The 15742-nt window shown below is 41.5% G+C and overlaps 1 protein-coding gene across 1 annotated transcript in view; it reads left to right on the forward strand.

Moving 5' to 3' along the window:
- Positions 1–6231: 6231 nt before the first annotated feature.
- Positions 6232–15742, forward strand: part of Dzip1 (DAZ interacting zinc finger protein 1) — a 57229-nt gene continuing 47718 nt past the window's right edge. The window contains 6 exon segments of the mRNA XM_047552403.1: positions 6232–6457; positions 7122–7218; positions 7572–7782; positions 8501–8768; positions 8897–9202; positions 9204–9455. Of these exon segments, the coding sequence (XP_047408359.1) occupies positions 8766–8768; positions 8897–9202; positions 9204–9455 (561 nt within the window). The 5' untranslated portion in view covers positions 6232–6457; positions 7122–7218; positions 7572–7782; positions 8501–8765.

The raw sequence follows: 15742 nt of genomic DNA on the forward strand, positions 1-15742 counted from the left end.
ATTTCCCCCCATGGAAACACTCGCTGTTGACTATATCTAGAGCGCTTAGCTGTTTAAGGGCAGAATGTGGTGTTTCAGGCCAGAATGGCATTAGGACTAGTTTTATTACCAGGTTACCTAGAATCCTGTTGGAAGGTCCAATTCCTGCTGTGGCTTGCAGCCTGGACCCATGAACCCTGTTGTAAAGAGTAAATGGTATCTTAGGAAACCAATGTCACCTTTTCCCCCACCTTTTAATTTTGTATTGTGTCATACATTTCCTGTAATGGAAGTGTAATTTACTATACTTTTGGGAAATCTAATGTAAGGTATATTACACATGTCCTAATTTTGCCATGACCTAGATATTGAAGCTATCCAACCTTTTGAATAAAAATTTTAAATTCCTCACAAATTAAAAAATCATATTATTTTCAGTAGTGGGGAAGAGATCCCAGGGCCTGGCACATAATAGGTAAGACATCTACCACCGAGTCATAGCACCTGCCCCTGTTTAACTTTTATTTTGAAACAGGGTCCATAAGTGTTCAGGTTGGCCTTAAATTTGCATTCTCTGCCTCAGTATCACAAGCAGGTGGGATTACAGGCATGAGTCTGATTATTTTGTATTCTTTTTTTATTTCTTAAAGTATGTTTGATGACCCACAGTATGTTCTCTCATGGTGAATATTCCACATGTGTTTGAGAACAGGTATTCTGCTGTTATGGATGGACAGTATTCTATAAATGTCAACTAGATCAAGTTGGTCAATAGTGCCATTCAGATCAATGATGTGCTAACTGGTTTTCTTGCTACTTGACTTAGGTGTTAAAAGAAGGATCTTGAAGTATCCAACTATCATAGTGGATTTCTTTGTATCATATATTTTGATACCTATTTGATCATTTTATTTAAATAAATTTTTTTTATTTGTTTATTTTGGGTTTTGTGGTACTAGGGATTAAACCCAAGAGTCATCTCCTACTAAGCTACACACCTGGCCCTTTTTATTTATTTTGAGACAGGATCTCACTAAGTTGTCCAGGGTGGTCTCAAACTTTCTATTCTGTCTCAGCCTTCTGAGTTGCTGGAATTTACAGGCATGCGCCATGGCACTCAGCTAATGTGGGTTTCTTTTTTTTTTAATTTTTTCAGATTTTGATAGACCTTCATTTTATTCATTTATTTACATGTGGTGCTGAGAATCGAACCCAGTGCTTCACGCATGCTAAGCACGCGCTCTACCACTGAGCCACAACCCCAGCCCACAGAGTGGTTTTCTTATTGATGTCACATGATGGGTTTAGGTTTTTTTATCCACTCTGAAAATCTCTGCTTTTAATTTATTTAGATAATTCATATGTGAATGATTATTGATATAATTGTGCTGATATTTTCTAAGGTTGTAACTGTTTCTTTTTCTTCAAATTGGATTAATAAAATAGTTTGCCATCTCACTTAGCTGGAAGTCCAGATGTAGGACAGACCTAAGATACAATATGATTTTCTGTTCAATTATGTCTTTAAAGACCTAAGTGTTTTTCATCTTTCTGCTCTATAATTCTTGCTGTTAGTTTACTAATTCAGCACATGTCAACAATGAATAACATCCCCTTAGATGTGGGCTTCTATATGATGCACTATCTGAACATTTGTGGGTCCATGTTCTCTGGCCATCTGAATTGCTACAGCTACATTGATTTCTTAATGGGTCATGAAATAATAAAAATAATTTCCCCATCTTTTCCTTCTCCCTTTCTGTTCTTTTTAAGGGTTAGTAATGAAGTTAAATTTATCTCTGAAAAAAAAATTTATCTCTGAGACCACAAATTAAAGAAACAAGACAGAATTTAAAGGAGTGGGGTTAAAAATCGACATAATTCAGAATTGCCCAACTCATGGGTCATCTGACATGACAGTGGAGGTGCTGTTCAGTGGCCTCCCAGTTTGGAGTAGGATAAGTTTGTATGAGGTACTTACTTTCTATTAGCAAGAGATTTTTTAAAAATTAGCCATATGCTTTGTTTGGATGTGTCCCCTCCATTTTAAGAGGTGACTGGGACATGAAGTCTCTTGCTCTGGGAATGGGATTAAGGCACTTCAAAAAGCCTACACAAAGCATCTGGTTCTCCTGCCCTATCCCTTCACCATGTGAGAACAGAACATTCTCCTTTCTGGAGGATGCAGCATCAAGGTACCATCTTGGAAGCAGAGACAGGCCTTTCACTAGATAACCAAACCTGTTGGAGCCTTGATCTTATATTCCCAGCCTCCAGTAACTGTGAGAAAATAAATTTTTGTTCTTTTAAATTACCAGTCTCAAGTGTTTTGGTTGTAGCAGCACAAAATGGACTAAAACGTAAGTATAGAGGGGAATATGGTGTGTACATGTGTCAAGGAGTAGAATGTAATGGACATTACATTCTCTTTTTAATTTTATTTATTTTCTTTTTACTTTTTTTCTCTAAGCAGGTCTCTTCATTTGAAGACTGCTGTCCTGTTCTTCATATAATTCTGGTGGAACATGTCATTTGTATGCTGCTTTTAACCAAACTATTTGGTTAGGCACGTTACTCATTCAATTAGAATCTCTCTTCCAAGAATTTAATTCTTGAGTGGCAATGAAAACAACTGGAGTTGATTACCCCAAGAGGACCCTGTGATCACCCAGAATAATCATGGGATGTGAGAGGTCTAATTCACAGTTCAAATTAGATTTATTATTTATTTATTTAGTTATTTATTTTTGGTACTGGGATTAAACCCAGGGGTGCTTAACCACTAAGCCAGATCCCCAAAAAAATTTTTAATTTTTTTAAATTTTAAGACAGGAACTGCTAAGTTGCTTAGGGCCTTGCCGAGTTGCTGAGGCTAGCTTGAACTTGCAGACCTCCTGCCCCTGCCTCTTGAGCAGCTGGGAGTGCATGTTGGGCCATTGCTCCAGCTAAATTTGATTTTATACATAAAAGAGAACACCATTAAGTATCTTGCGAAACAGTAAGTTTTATCACCTGGCAAAGATGTGTAGAGGCAGGAAGTTCAAAGACTGATATGGCACCCTTTACAACATGGTTCTGCCCTACCAGTCTTAGCCTGTGGCTCTCACATTCAGGTTCCAAGTTATGATGTATATTGCACACAGTCATCTAATGTGCCCCCTGTGGAAACACCTCTAAACTATAGGAAAACGATTTCTTTTTTATAGAAAAAAGACAGATTAAACAGGTGTGGGAAACAATCACAACAAAATTTTGGAAATATCTGTCATCAAAAACCAATATAACTTTTAGGATTTACTACATCTTCAATATTACAGAACATGTGAGGTTCTCATAGAGAAAAATACCTCAGTTTTTTTTTTAAGTTTAACAATTAGCAAAAGGAAAAAAAATAAGAATGTATGGCACTGAAGTTAATTTGTTCCTCTTATTATCCTAATTCTACACCTGTGGGATAATATATGGACAGTGGGGAATGGGGAATTCATGTAACTCAATTGTTATTTTATCAAATAATATTAATAAAGCACCAGTCAACACACACACACACACACACACACACACACACACACCACTATAGATTTTAGATTTTGCAAAGCAGCTGCCCTATCTGCCTCATATTGCCTGAAATTTCTACCTGAAATCTTTACCCATAGTACTTAGGAATTTTGATAGGAATCTTGAAAGTTCTTTCAAATTCAAAGCATTTTAAAATTAAACAGATTTAAAATTCCATCACCGCTGTCCTAAGCCTTGTGATGATTTCAATTCAATTAAATCAATGAATTCAATATACATATTTATTACAATGTTTGAGGACTTGTGCATGGTACAACTGATCCAGTCAGGAAGAAAGAAACACAGGGGCAGTCACCTTTACATACTGTCCAGTAAAAAAAATCTGCAGCTACTCCATTCTAAAGAACTTTTCCCTCACTACTCTAGACACTAAGATTTTGCAAAAAGAGTAACTCAATTTCTCAATCTGGGTCAACCTCATGATTGTTTAAAATGCCAATATGTATGCTTCCTGGATATTATTATTTTAAAATACTGAATTTTGCTCCATTGCCAGATCATGTGTTCCAATGTTAGGTTAAAGAAATAGTCTCTTCCTTAATAAGACCCTTAAAGGCAAGAAGTTAAATCAATAATCAATGAATGGAATAGATTCAAACTAAAAGCTTCTTCTCTGAAAAGAAACAATGAAATGTGAATAGAGAGCCTACAGGTTGGAAGAAAAACTTTACCACATGCACCTCAGATAAAGTATTAATTTCTAAGATATATAAAGAACTCAAAAAACAGCACCAAAAACAAAAAACCCAATCGATAAATGGGTTAAGGAACTGAACACACACTTCACAGAAGATATACAATTGATCAACAAATCTATGATAAAGTGTTTCAACATCTCTAGCAATTAGAGAAATACAAACCAAAACTAAGATTTCATCTCACTTCAATTCAGAATGACAATTATCAAGAATACAAGCAACCAATGTTGGTGAGTGTGGGGAAAAGGGCACACTTATACAGTGCTGGTGGAATGCAAAATGGTGCAACCCATTATGGAAAGCCGTGTGGAGATTCCTCAGAAAACTTGGAATGAACCCACCTTTTGACCCAGTTATCCCACTCCTCAGTTTATATCCAAAGAACTTAAAATCAACACACTACAGTGACCCAGACAGATCAATGTTTATAGCAGCTCAACTCACAATAGCTAAACTATGGAACCAACCTAGGTGCCCCTTCAACAGACGAATGGATAAAGAAAATGTGATATATATATATATATATATATATATATATATATATATATAGAGAGAGAGAGAGAGAGAGATCTATAGATATATAGATATATGATGGAATATTTTTCAGCTTTACAGAAGAATGAAATTATGGCATTTGCTGGTAAATGGATGGAGTTGGAGAATATCATGCTTAAGCAAAATAAGTCAAACCCAAAAAACCAAAGGCTGAATGTTTTCTCTGATATGTGGATGCTAATTCACAATAAGGGTGGGGGGCACAGGGAAGAATAGAGTTACTTTATATTAGGTAGAGGGGAGTGAAGGGAGGGAAAAGGGTATTGGGGTAGGAAGGAAAATAGAGTGAAACAGACACTATTACCTCATGTACATATATGATTGCATGACTGATGTGATCCTACAATATACACAACCAGAAAAATGAGAAATTACACTCTATATATGATCAAATGTATAAATGCATTCTACTGTCATGTACAACAAATTAGAAAAAATTAAAAATTATCTTACAACTAAAACCTTTGATAGTCTCTGATACTTATTCAAATAGCTCCAGTATTTGCAATCCTGGCTGCACATCAGGAGCACCTGGGTAAATGGATGGAGTTGGAGAATATCATGCTAAGTGAAATAAGCCAAAGCCAGAAAACAAAGGCTGAATGTGTTCTCAGATATGTGGATGCTAATTCACATAAGGGCGGGGGTTATAAGGAAGAATAGAATTACTTTATATTAGGTAGAGGGGAGTGAGGAAGGGGAAAGGTTATGGGGGTAGGAAGGAGAGTAACGTGAAACAGACATTATCTCATGAACATATATGACTGCATGACAATATGTACAATCAGAAAAATGAGAAATCACACTCCATTTTTGTATGATCTATCAAAATGTATAAATGTATTCTACTGTCAAGTACAACTAATTAGAACAAATTTAAAAAAATAGTCTCACTACTCCTGACCCAGGGCAGCTTCCCCATTTACTCCGCCTAAACTTTCTACCAAGAGAGATACAGGAGTCTCATCCAAAAAGTGGGCAGAGCCGCAAGACACGCGGAAACCGACCTGGGTTTAAATCCTGGAGTGCTCTGGCACCCGCCTCGTTTTCTACATCATTCAGTACGTACAGTCTCTTCAAGGCTCTTATCATCTGCAGATTTATGTGGTTAAATGCATCTCCTCTCGGATGAAAATTCACATTTCCCTTCGGAAATTAGCTAGCTGGGCACCACTAACTATAGGGTAGGAGTGAATCTGGTTTCTGTTTGAAAAGCCTTCCCGGGGATAGAATCCCACGCCAGCAACACAGCGCGCCCAGCACCACGTGTCTGCCCCCAGCTGCCGGATTGGAGGAGCGAATTTTAGCGCTGCGGTCTAGACGCGCGCAGTCCCGCCCAGCAGCCAGAGGAGCCGGGCAGCGGAGGAAGAGGCCAGAAGCAGAACGCAGAGGGGTTGGGGGCGGGAGGGGGGTGGGGGATTCTGAGTCGCCGGTGGCCTGGAGTCTGGGAGGGCCCCGAGCGGCGCCAGGCGACCCGCCTCGCAGGACTTGCCCAGACGAGACACGCTTCATCTTGCAACCTGGAAGAAGGAGCCCGCCCGCTTGCTCCTCGGCCTCCACGGTCCCGCCTGAGCCGGGATCTGGGTCCTGTTTAACTCTCCGCCAGTCTGCAGCGCCCGGTACCCTCCCAGGAGCGCGCAGCGGGGGTGAGCCGATGCCCGGGATGCGCCAAGGCGCCCGCGGGGGTCCCGCCTTGGACAAGGGCATCTTGGAGCTTTTGACGGCAGGGCCTCTCCCAGCAGCGTTCCGCGCCTCTGCGGATCCCGCTGACTGGGCCGCCGCATCCCCAATCCCCACTTGCTTTCCAAGGAGGGGCACCGAGGCCCCACTCGACCCAGCATCCTCAGCCTTTGTCTTTGCGGGTTCAGCAGGCCCGCGGTGCGGTGCGCCGGGGAAGCAAGACGAGGTGCAGGGCTGGGGGGCCTGCCTGGGGCGGCGGGGGAGATAGGCGGAGGAAACAGGAAAGCATGCCCCCTTCTTTCCTGTTTCCGGCCATCTTGTGACCAGGCTTTCACCAAGGGGGCAAGGGTGGCGAACCGCAGATGCCCTAGACTAGAGTGGTTGGCAGCGAACTGAGATGGATGCGTCGGGCCTGCGCCGCTCCTCGCCGCAGAGGCGGCGCGTGGGCCGCTCCACTTAGGGCCCTTGGTCCAGAACAGGGGGTTGATCCCTCTAATAGACCTGAGGCAAAAACAAAATAGGGACAGGAGCCCGGGGAGCTGACATCTCCCCTAACTAAGCACCTGATTCATGGTTCTTTATTCACATGCCCAATTCTGAACGTCCCTCTCCGTGCCAACCCTGCGCTAGGTGTTGGAGATACATCGGTGAGCAAGTGAGACCACAGCCCTTGTTCCTGCTGATCCTGCAGCCAGTGGATGGAGCCCACAGTCTACAGACCTGCCAGGTCGGTATCGGATGTCCTTCAACAGATGGGGAAACTGGGCCTAGGGCTAACAGATTTATTCTAAGTTAGGCAGCAAGGAAAAGGAAGAATCAAATTTTGAAACCTAGCTATGTCTTTTAGGAATTTTAAGCTAGGCTGCAGTGAGTCGTCAATAGTTCTTTTTCTCCAAAACCTAATTTCTAATTAGGTTGTGTGGTTTATACAAATGCATGTTTGTTTCCTGGTTGCTTTTCTGTAGATTTATTTCTAGTTGACAACATCTGGAAAGTGCTAAAAATATTTGATATATGACTTTACTTTCAGTTACTCTGAATTGTATTTTCCTTTCTTCTGTTCACATATTTGGCTGTTAGGAAAGAAAAAATTTTCCTGGTGGTTGGTCCAAGCAGGACTCCCCGGTGGATTGAGGAATGTCTGGCTTTTCCTCAGCTCATTGATCTCTGTGGTAACCACTGGCAGCCCTCAGAGGGACCCCCAAAATGAGAGGCCTGAAGTCTGCAAGTCGCTGCTAGAAATATTTAGCCTCTCCAGAAAATAATGCAACCCCCCACACAAGTTTGTAAGGTAAATACCATGCCTTGTAAAAATTGGATGGAAACTTGATGGCTGAAGTACACCTCCATCTGTTTTTACCTTTCAGCATTTTGTCAGTGCTATCTTTTTCGAAAGACAAGTAAACTTGGGGAGTTTTTTGGTTTGTACCTTTCTCAAAGTGTTATGTTTAGGCTTCCAACCCATAGAGGAAGAAAAATTCCTTTAAAAATATATCTTGGATATAAGAAATTTTAAAAGCCTGCCAACAGATATGATTAATTACAAGTTTTAATTTTTAAAACAAATTTATTGTAGTGTAACACATAAAATGCAACCTTAATTTTAAGTGTAATTCCATAAATTCCGACGAATGTGTATTCCGTTGCAATCAACCATAGTCAAGGTAAATATTTCGACTCCAGATTTTCCTCTTGCCCTTTTCCCGCCATTTAATTTCACATAATTTGTTGCTGCACGTCCTCGAGGTTGTGCGTAAAAGATGAGGATGAATAGATATTTCTAATCTCAAAACAAGCTAAGACAGGAGTGGATGGATGACCAGAGAATGGCAGTTAGGGCCAAAAGTTTCGGGATGTGACTCCCTACACCTGTCTTAGGGACAAGGAGTGTCCAGCCCCAAAGACCAGGGCGGATGGTGCCCTGGGGAGCCCGCGACTAGGAAGGCCCTCTCAGGGTGGACCAGTGTTCTCCACTCGACTTTTCCATGAGGTTTTTTCTGATCCCGCAGGGCGCTAGGCGCACGCTGACCGCGCGCTGCTGGAAGGCGCGCCCCTTGCTCCGGGTCCGGCAGGGCGCTGCCATAGCAACGTCCTGGACGCCCAGACCTTGGCCGCCGCCGCCGCCGCCCCCGCCGCCGCCGCCGCCGCGGGGGACCTGGTCTTCTCCGGCTCCCGAGGGTGTGGCGGCGGCGGCCCCGGAGGCGGCTCTGGCCAGGTAGGCGAGGCCGATTCGCTCCTCTGATACGAGCCTAAGCGGCGGACTGGCTCGCAAGCATGGTAAGAGGCGGGAAGCCTGAGGTACTGGGATTCCGGGTTGGGGGCAACGGGGACTTTCCTGGACTCCCACCTCCCCTGTACGCCCGCCTCCCACTCCTGCCTTCGCTGCACTGTCTCTTCCTTCGCAGCCCTTCCAGAAGCACGTCTACTACCCTCTGGCCAGCGGCCCCGAGGGGCCCGACGCCTCTGCCTCTGCAGCTGCGGGCGCGGCCTCCATGGCCTGTATGCCCCCTAGCGCGGCATCCGGCCCCATGCCCTTCTTCCAGTTCCGGCCGCGACTGGAGAGCGTGGACTGGCGGCGGCTGAGCGCCATCGACGTGGACAAGGTGGCAGGGGCCGTGGACGTGCTAACGCTGCAGGAGAACATCATGAACATAACTTTCTGCAAACTGGAGGACGAGAAATGCCCACACTGCCAGTCGGGGGTGGACCCGGGTGCTGCTGAAGCTCATCCGCCTGGCGCAGCTCACCATTGAGTACCTGATGCACTCGCAGGAGTTCCTCACCTCGCAGTTGCACAGCCTGGAGGAGCGGCTGCACCAGAGCCTGGGTGACTGTGAGCAGAGCAAGCAGCTGCTCACCAAGCAGGCAGGCGAGATCAAGCTTCTGAAGGAGGAGTGTAAACGCAGGAAGAAGATGATCTCCACTCAGCAGCTGATGATCGAGGCCAAAGCCAGCTATTACCAGGTGGGAAGCTGTGCTGTGGTCACAGTCATAACCTAAAACAACCCGGTCCCCATTTAAGAGCTCTGTCCTATGGAACCCTTCTTTCTTTTTAAAGATTTGTACCATAACTCAGAAGACAGCATATTTAAGCCAAAAGCAGGCATTTAAACCAATAGAGAACATGGTTTGTTACCTTCTGCAGCCGGCCAGGGAATTAATTAAATAACTAGCGTCTGCAGTGCTTTATTGAAATCATCTAATTGCTGGTTGTTGAACCTGTTTCTTCCTATCATGTCAAGAAAAATCAACCATGCACAAATTGCTGTTGAGGTCAGTCCCCAAATTGGCCTGGAATTGGACCATTTATGATATTTTTTCTTATTAAAATTTTTTTGAAATATTCTCAAATTGACAGAATAATACAAAGAACTTTGATATACACTTCACCCAGTCACCAGTTATTAACATTTTTCCATATTTGCTATATTTTCTCATCTCTTTCTATATTATTACTTTTGAACTGTTCACAATAAGTTGTAGACTCCTAAATTTTTCAGAACAAGAACATTCACTGACATAATTCACAGTATTTAAGAATTAAACATTTATATACTTCTAATCTCAATCTCCAACAGTTAAGGGTTAGATATTGAGCCCAAAGTAAATATTGCCATTTTGAGTGTAACAGAAATCTTTGTACAGGTTGAACATCACTTCTCTGAAATGCTTAAGACCAGAAATTTGTTTTTGTTTTCTGAATTCTGGAATATGTACATATACATACTGACCTATCTCGAGGATGAGACTCAGGTCTAAATACAAAATTAATTTATGTTTCCTGGATAGTTTATATGTGTAGGCTGAAAGTAATTTTATACAGTATTTTTAGTGTGCCTGCATTTTGACTGCAACCTGTCACATGGAGTTCAGGTGTGGAATTTTCTACTTGTAGAGTCATGTCCACACACAAAATTTTCAGATTTGGAGCATTTCAGGTTTTTGGATTAGGGATGCTCAGCCTGAACCCTGGTTGAAGGTTGTTGTTTGATAAAGGTATCAAAATAAGCAACATAAACAAGATTGATTTCATACCTACTGTCTAGTGATTTTGGCTAAATATGCTTTAAAAGGCTTCAGTGGATTTAGAAATGGAGCTGAAACAGGTGAATGTTGGATCACTGGATGCAGGGCAGAGAACATGGTGTATTTAGTATTGCTTAGGTATATATCAAGTCGTTTAACTTCTAAACCTCATTCTCATCTGGAAACTGAGGCCATCAGTAGTAGCTACCTTTTAGGGCTGTTCTGCATGAGATGAAGCATGTGGAGCATGAGGGGCATCTGAAGTGTGGATGGCACTCTCTGCCTAGCTTCCGCAGCACTGAACTGTGATTATGTGTGGTCTCTGAATCCTCAGATCTCTTTTAGGAGCTTAGTGATTAGTGGGGGCCAAGAAGACAGAAGCTACAGAGCAGGTACTACAGGAGTCAGTGATTCAGGATGGGGTGGTAGAGGACTTGGAATAGTGGGCATATAAGCTGGCTGGGGTCTCCCAGTGGTATAATCATTGTAACTCCAGGTTCTTAAGGTAGGAATATTTGACTGGTAATAAAATTAGAGAAAGACATTGATTTTGCTTAGTTATTTGTCTACTATGCACTTATGAATTTGTATTTATTTATTTTTATTTTTAATTTTGCAGTGCTGAGGGCTGAGGCTAGGATTTCATGCAAGCTAGGCAAGCACTCTACCACTGAGCTATTTCCCCATGCATGAATTGTATTTAATAGAGACCTTCCAACAACTGGGAAAGTTAACTATGGTAAAGGCTAGTGTGTACACTGATCTATCAAATTATTTCTTCAAATTTAAAAATGACAGATTTAAAGACTTTTTGCTGATTGCTCTCCATGTCAACAGCAACTGAAGCGGGTATCTGTCAGCGAGTTTGTGTCCCTGCTTCCAATTATACAACCCCTTGGAATGGAGATGAGTGTTGGGAAGTAGAAAAAGCATATAATTTATAGTGAAAGGGACATGAATTAAAATGGAAATTGATAGTACTGCAACTTAATGTGTCTGAGCTTTGATTTCTTCATGGGTAAAGTGGTAGCCTTGGAAATTAAATAAGAGAAGGATGTAATAGGGTCTATCTCTGGATAGGCACAGGTGGAAATATTGGTTCTTTTATCCACTATGCCCAGCCATTAATTTAGAGAAGCACCCCCAAAAAATTAAGAATAGAGAGTGTCCATCCTACTTTTAGTAAAATGAGTTCTCATGTTAATTCCTTTACACAAAATGTTTTTCATTTTTTAAATCATTTTGGAGAGAATTTTTTTTACAGTACTGGGGATTGAACCCAGTGGCATTCTGCCACTGAGCTATATCCTCAGCCATTTTTAAAATTTTGAAATATACTCTTATTTTTAGCCTAAATTCCTAAGTTGCCTAAGCTGGCCTTGAATTTGTGATCCTCCTGCTGCAGCCACCTAAGTAGCTGGGATTACAGGTGTGGGCCACCACACCCACCTATTGGATGGAATTTTTTAAAAGACACTTAGGTGTTTTACATAATAAACTACATTCTTAAACTAAGTGTACTGAACATAATTCAATATATTCTAATCTTGGTGTTGTTAAGGAAAGAGTATTAGATTTCTGTCTAGGAATAGTACATAGCCCTTTGGTTTTCTTAATTCATCGTGTTACTTTTTTTTTTTTTTCCTGAAGGAGACTCCTTCCAAATAGAAGCTTATATAATTTATCTACATATCAAATTCACATATGCATATACATATATAAATACACATATCACATAGACACATAACTGTCTTTTTAGGAAAATTCAAATGGTTTTAGAGGATAAAAACTTAAATCATTTACAAAAAAATCTTATAATTGTTTGTTTAATGGGGAAATTTGACTCTAGGTTATGTAGCATTCTTTTATGCCTTCTTAGCTTTAAAGGGACCCTAATTACTTCTAAGCAAAGTCTTTGTGCAATAAATAGGACTCCTTGACCTCCTACTTCTTCATTCTAAGAAATAATCTATTAAGTTTCTAATTTTAAAATCCTAGTCCTGTAGATTAAATAGCCTTGGTTTTGGGGGCTGACAGATCTGTTGTTTGAATCCTGACTCACTCCCCAACCACTCTCAGCAGTGTATTATAATGGTATAAAGAAGCAGGCATGTATTGGGCACCATAATCAGGAACCATTTATGCTGCTGTTATCTGAAATGTGAGCATCAGCCATGCCTCCAAGCACTAACCTGGAGTTATCTGGCGATAGCAAACATATTTTAATTAGGACCAAATAAGTGTGTGTGTGTGTGTATCACACTATATGTATTACTAAGTATATATATATATATATACATATATATATGTATATATATACACACTAAGTATATATATATTACTAAGTATTACTAATATATATTACACACACACACACACACACACATATATATATATATATATGTCTTTTATTTTTAACCATTTTGAGCATGAAAATGATAATCTTTTAAAGCTGCAGTTGCAGACTGTCACCTCATAGGTTGAATTTGGCCTGCATACCCTTTTGGTTTGGTGTCTGTAGCATTTAGCTTTCCTTGGAAGATGTGGTTTGGTGACCTTGTACTTTCCAATTCACCCTACTCTCTTCCCATGGTCTTAGACTTACCTGTCAGGCCCTACCTTAGATATTCTGATTCCAGAGGTGTGGAGTGAGGAATCCTCCTTGTTAGGGAGACAGATCGCACCTTTCTGATGCCTGTTGTCAGGGAAGTTGCACAGAGAAACAATGTTCTACAGGAAAATGAGAGGTGAATGGGTCTGTCCATGCACAGACTGTGCATCCCCAGGCCTCAAGAAGAAATGTAGGTCCAGATAGATTTGGCAGCTTTTATTTTCTTTCAGGTGCTGGGGATCAAACTCAGAACCATGGGCCTGTTAGGCGAACACTGAGCTACATCCCAAACCCCAGTGAGAGTTGTCGAAGGCCCCAGTACGTAGTTTCAGACTGTAAAGCATTCCTTAAGTTAGGCGTCCACCAGGCATTAGAGAGATGAAAGAGCGGGTGTGGATAGTGTTTTACTGGTGGACAGATTCCATCCTGCGGCCTGGTTCACGTGACCTGGCACGTGAACGACTCGAACGTGAACCCGGAAGTGTGCAGCTGCTCTTCCGGGTCAGGCTGCCCAATGGCTGCAGCGCTCCTGCCTGTGCAGACGGTGACTGGGAGGAAGCCGTCTGGGGTTTAAGTGGATTCACATCCCATCTCTACTCCTCGTTCAGTTGCTAGGCCCTGACTAGTTGCTTAACTTCCGTGTGCCTTGGTCTCTAGTCCATTGAGTGGGAACAGCTACGGAACCTCACAAGGCTTATTAATGGGGCTCGGATGACGGTGCCTGGCCTATAGTCACGTGTTACTATTTTAGTTAAAACCTGGGGTCGTTGGGAAAAGTGTTCTGGTGCAAAACAGTTACCAGAATTGATTTTTACAAAATGTGAAAAATCAGGGCTGCCAGTTGTCTTCATCCCCTTAGGCAGACAATCCAGTGTCTGAACTCAGTCCTGACAAAGGCATGGAGCGAACTCTGTTGTCAGTTTCACGTCTCGGAAAGTGTGATCTCATTCTCATATCACTTGTCCTTGTCTCCATTTCTCTTTGCTTCAAGAAATCACACGAATCAGTAGTAAAGGCTGGAAAAATTTAAGGATGTCTGTTTTTGTTGTTGTTTTAAGTTGTAGATGGACACAATATTTTATGTGGGCTGAGACTCAAACCCAGTGCCTCACATGTGCTGGGCAAGGGCTCTATCACTGAGTTACAACCCCAGCCCCAGGACCTCTGCTTTTTGAAGGTTTAACTTTTCCGATTGTGTTGTATGTGGCTTAAAGGTAATAAGGGGGTCAATAATAGCAATGTGTAGGATCTTTTTCCCTCAACATTTTATTATAAAAAATAATGCTTGCTTAGCATGTGTGAGGCACTGTTTGAGCCTCAGCACCACATTAAATAATTAAAAAAAAAAAAAAAGTATTGTGTCCGTCTACAACTAAAAAAGAATATTTAAAAAAAAAAATACCACAGATTAGGTGGCTTAAACAACAAAAATATACAAAGTTTGGGAAGTCGAAAGCCCAAGATCAAGATCAAGGTCTCAGTGGGGTTGGTTCTGGTAATACCTCTCTTCCTGGCTCGCACATGGCCACCTTCTCACTGTGTCCTCACACAGCCTTTTGTGTATGTATGGAGATCTCTGCCGTCCCTTCCTCTTAGAAAGACACCAGTCCTGTCTTACCAGGGCCCCACCCACCCTATGTCCTTATTTAACCTTAATCATTTCCTTAAAGGGCTGATCTCCAAATAGTCACACTGTTGGTTAGTTCTTCTCTCCTGATTTTGAGTTACACTTTCCAAGTTGTAACATTCCCATTTCTCACTCAACTGTACTTTCGTACTATTTTTTTTAGTAAACACTTCCATTCTTGAATTCTTTAGTTTGATCCCTTTCTTCATGGATAGGACCGTCCAAATGGTTTTTCTTACCCAAGGATCTATGAGTGCTGAATTCCCTCAATTCTTCCAAAATTGAAAGATATATTCTTGACTGGGTGGAATATTCTTAGGTTACACTTTCCGTCTGAACTTTGTAGATGTGGTTCCTTTGTCTCCTGGCAGTAGACAGAGCTGTGAGAAAATGGACTGGCCTCCATTTTCCCTTCTTGCGACTGATTTGCTTTTTCTGCCTGAGAACTGACAAATTCCTTCTTTCTATCAAAGCCTAGTAATAAGGTATATCTTGGTACTGAGCATTCTGTCTGCAAATTTTGGCCTTTATTTTATTTCAGGGACATTCTCTTGCATTCGTCTTTGAATTTTGTTTCATTTTTGGGTCCTCTATTTCTGGAAAATCAGTTATTGAGGTCGTATTGGCTTTGTCAGTTCTTTTGTCTGAAGTTAACTTCTGTCTGATTGGTTTAGTCTCTGTCCTTTGATCTGCATTTGCCATGATTACTGATCCCAGCCTTTCCTTCAGTGAGCAATTCTATTTCAACAATGTCATTATTCCCTTTTTTTTTTTTTTTTTCTATAATGATGTTTTGGTTCTGATTTTGCTTTTTGTATGTTTTTATCTTTCTTTTTTCAACTTATTCTATTTTATCAAATGTCATCTTGTTTTTATAGTATGTATGCTCCCCCCTTGTGTTCTGTGTCCTGTGGTGGGAATGAAGAAATTTCAAAGAATGTCTTTTGGTTCCTCCTGGGGTTTATAACCCTCCCCCACCAGAAATCT

The sequence above is a fragment of the Sciurus carolinensis genome, chromosome 5 (genome assembly GCF_902686445.1).
Source record: "Sciurus carolinensis chromosome 5, mSciCar1.2, whole genome shotgun sequence".
Taxonomy (NCBI): Eukaryota; Metazoa; Chordata; class Mammalia; order Rodentia; family Sciuridae; genus Sciurus; species Sciurus carolinensis.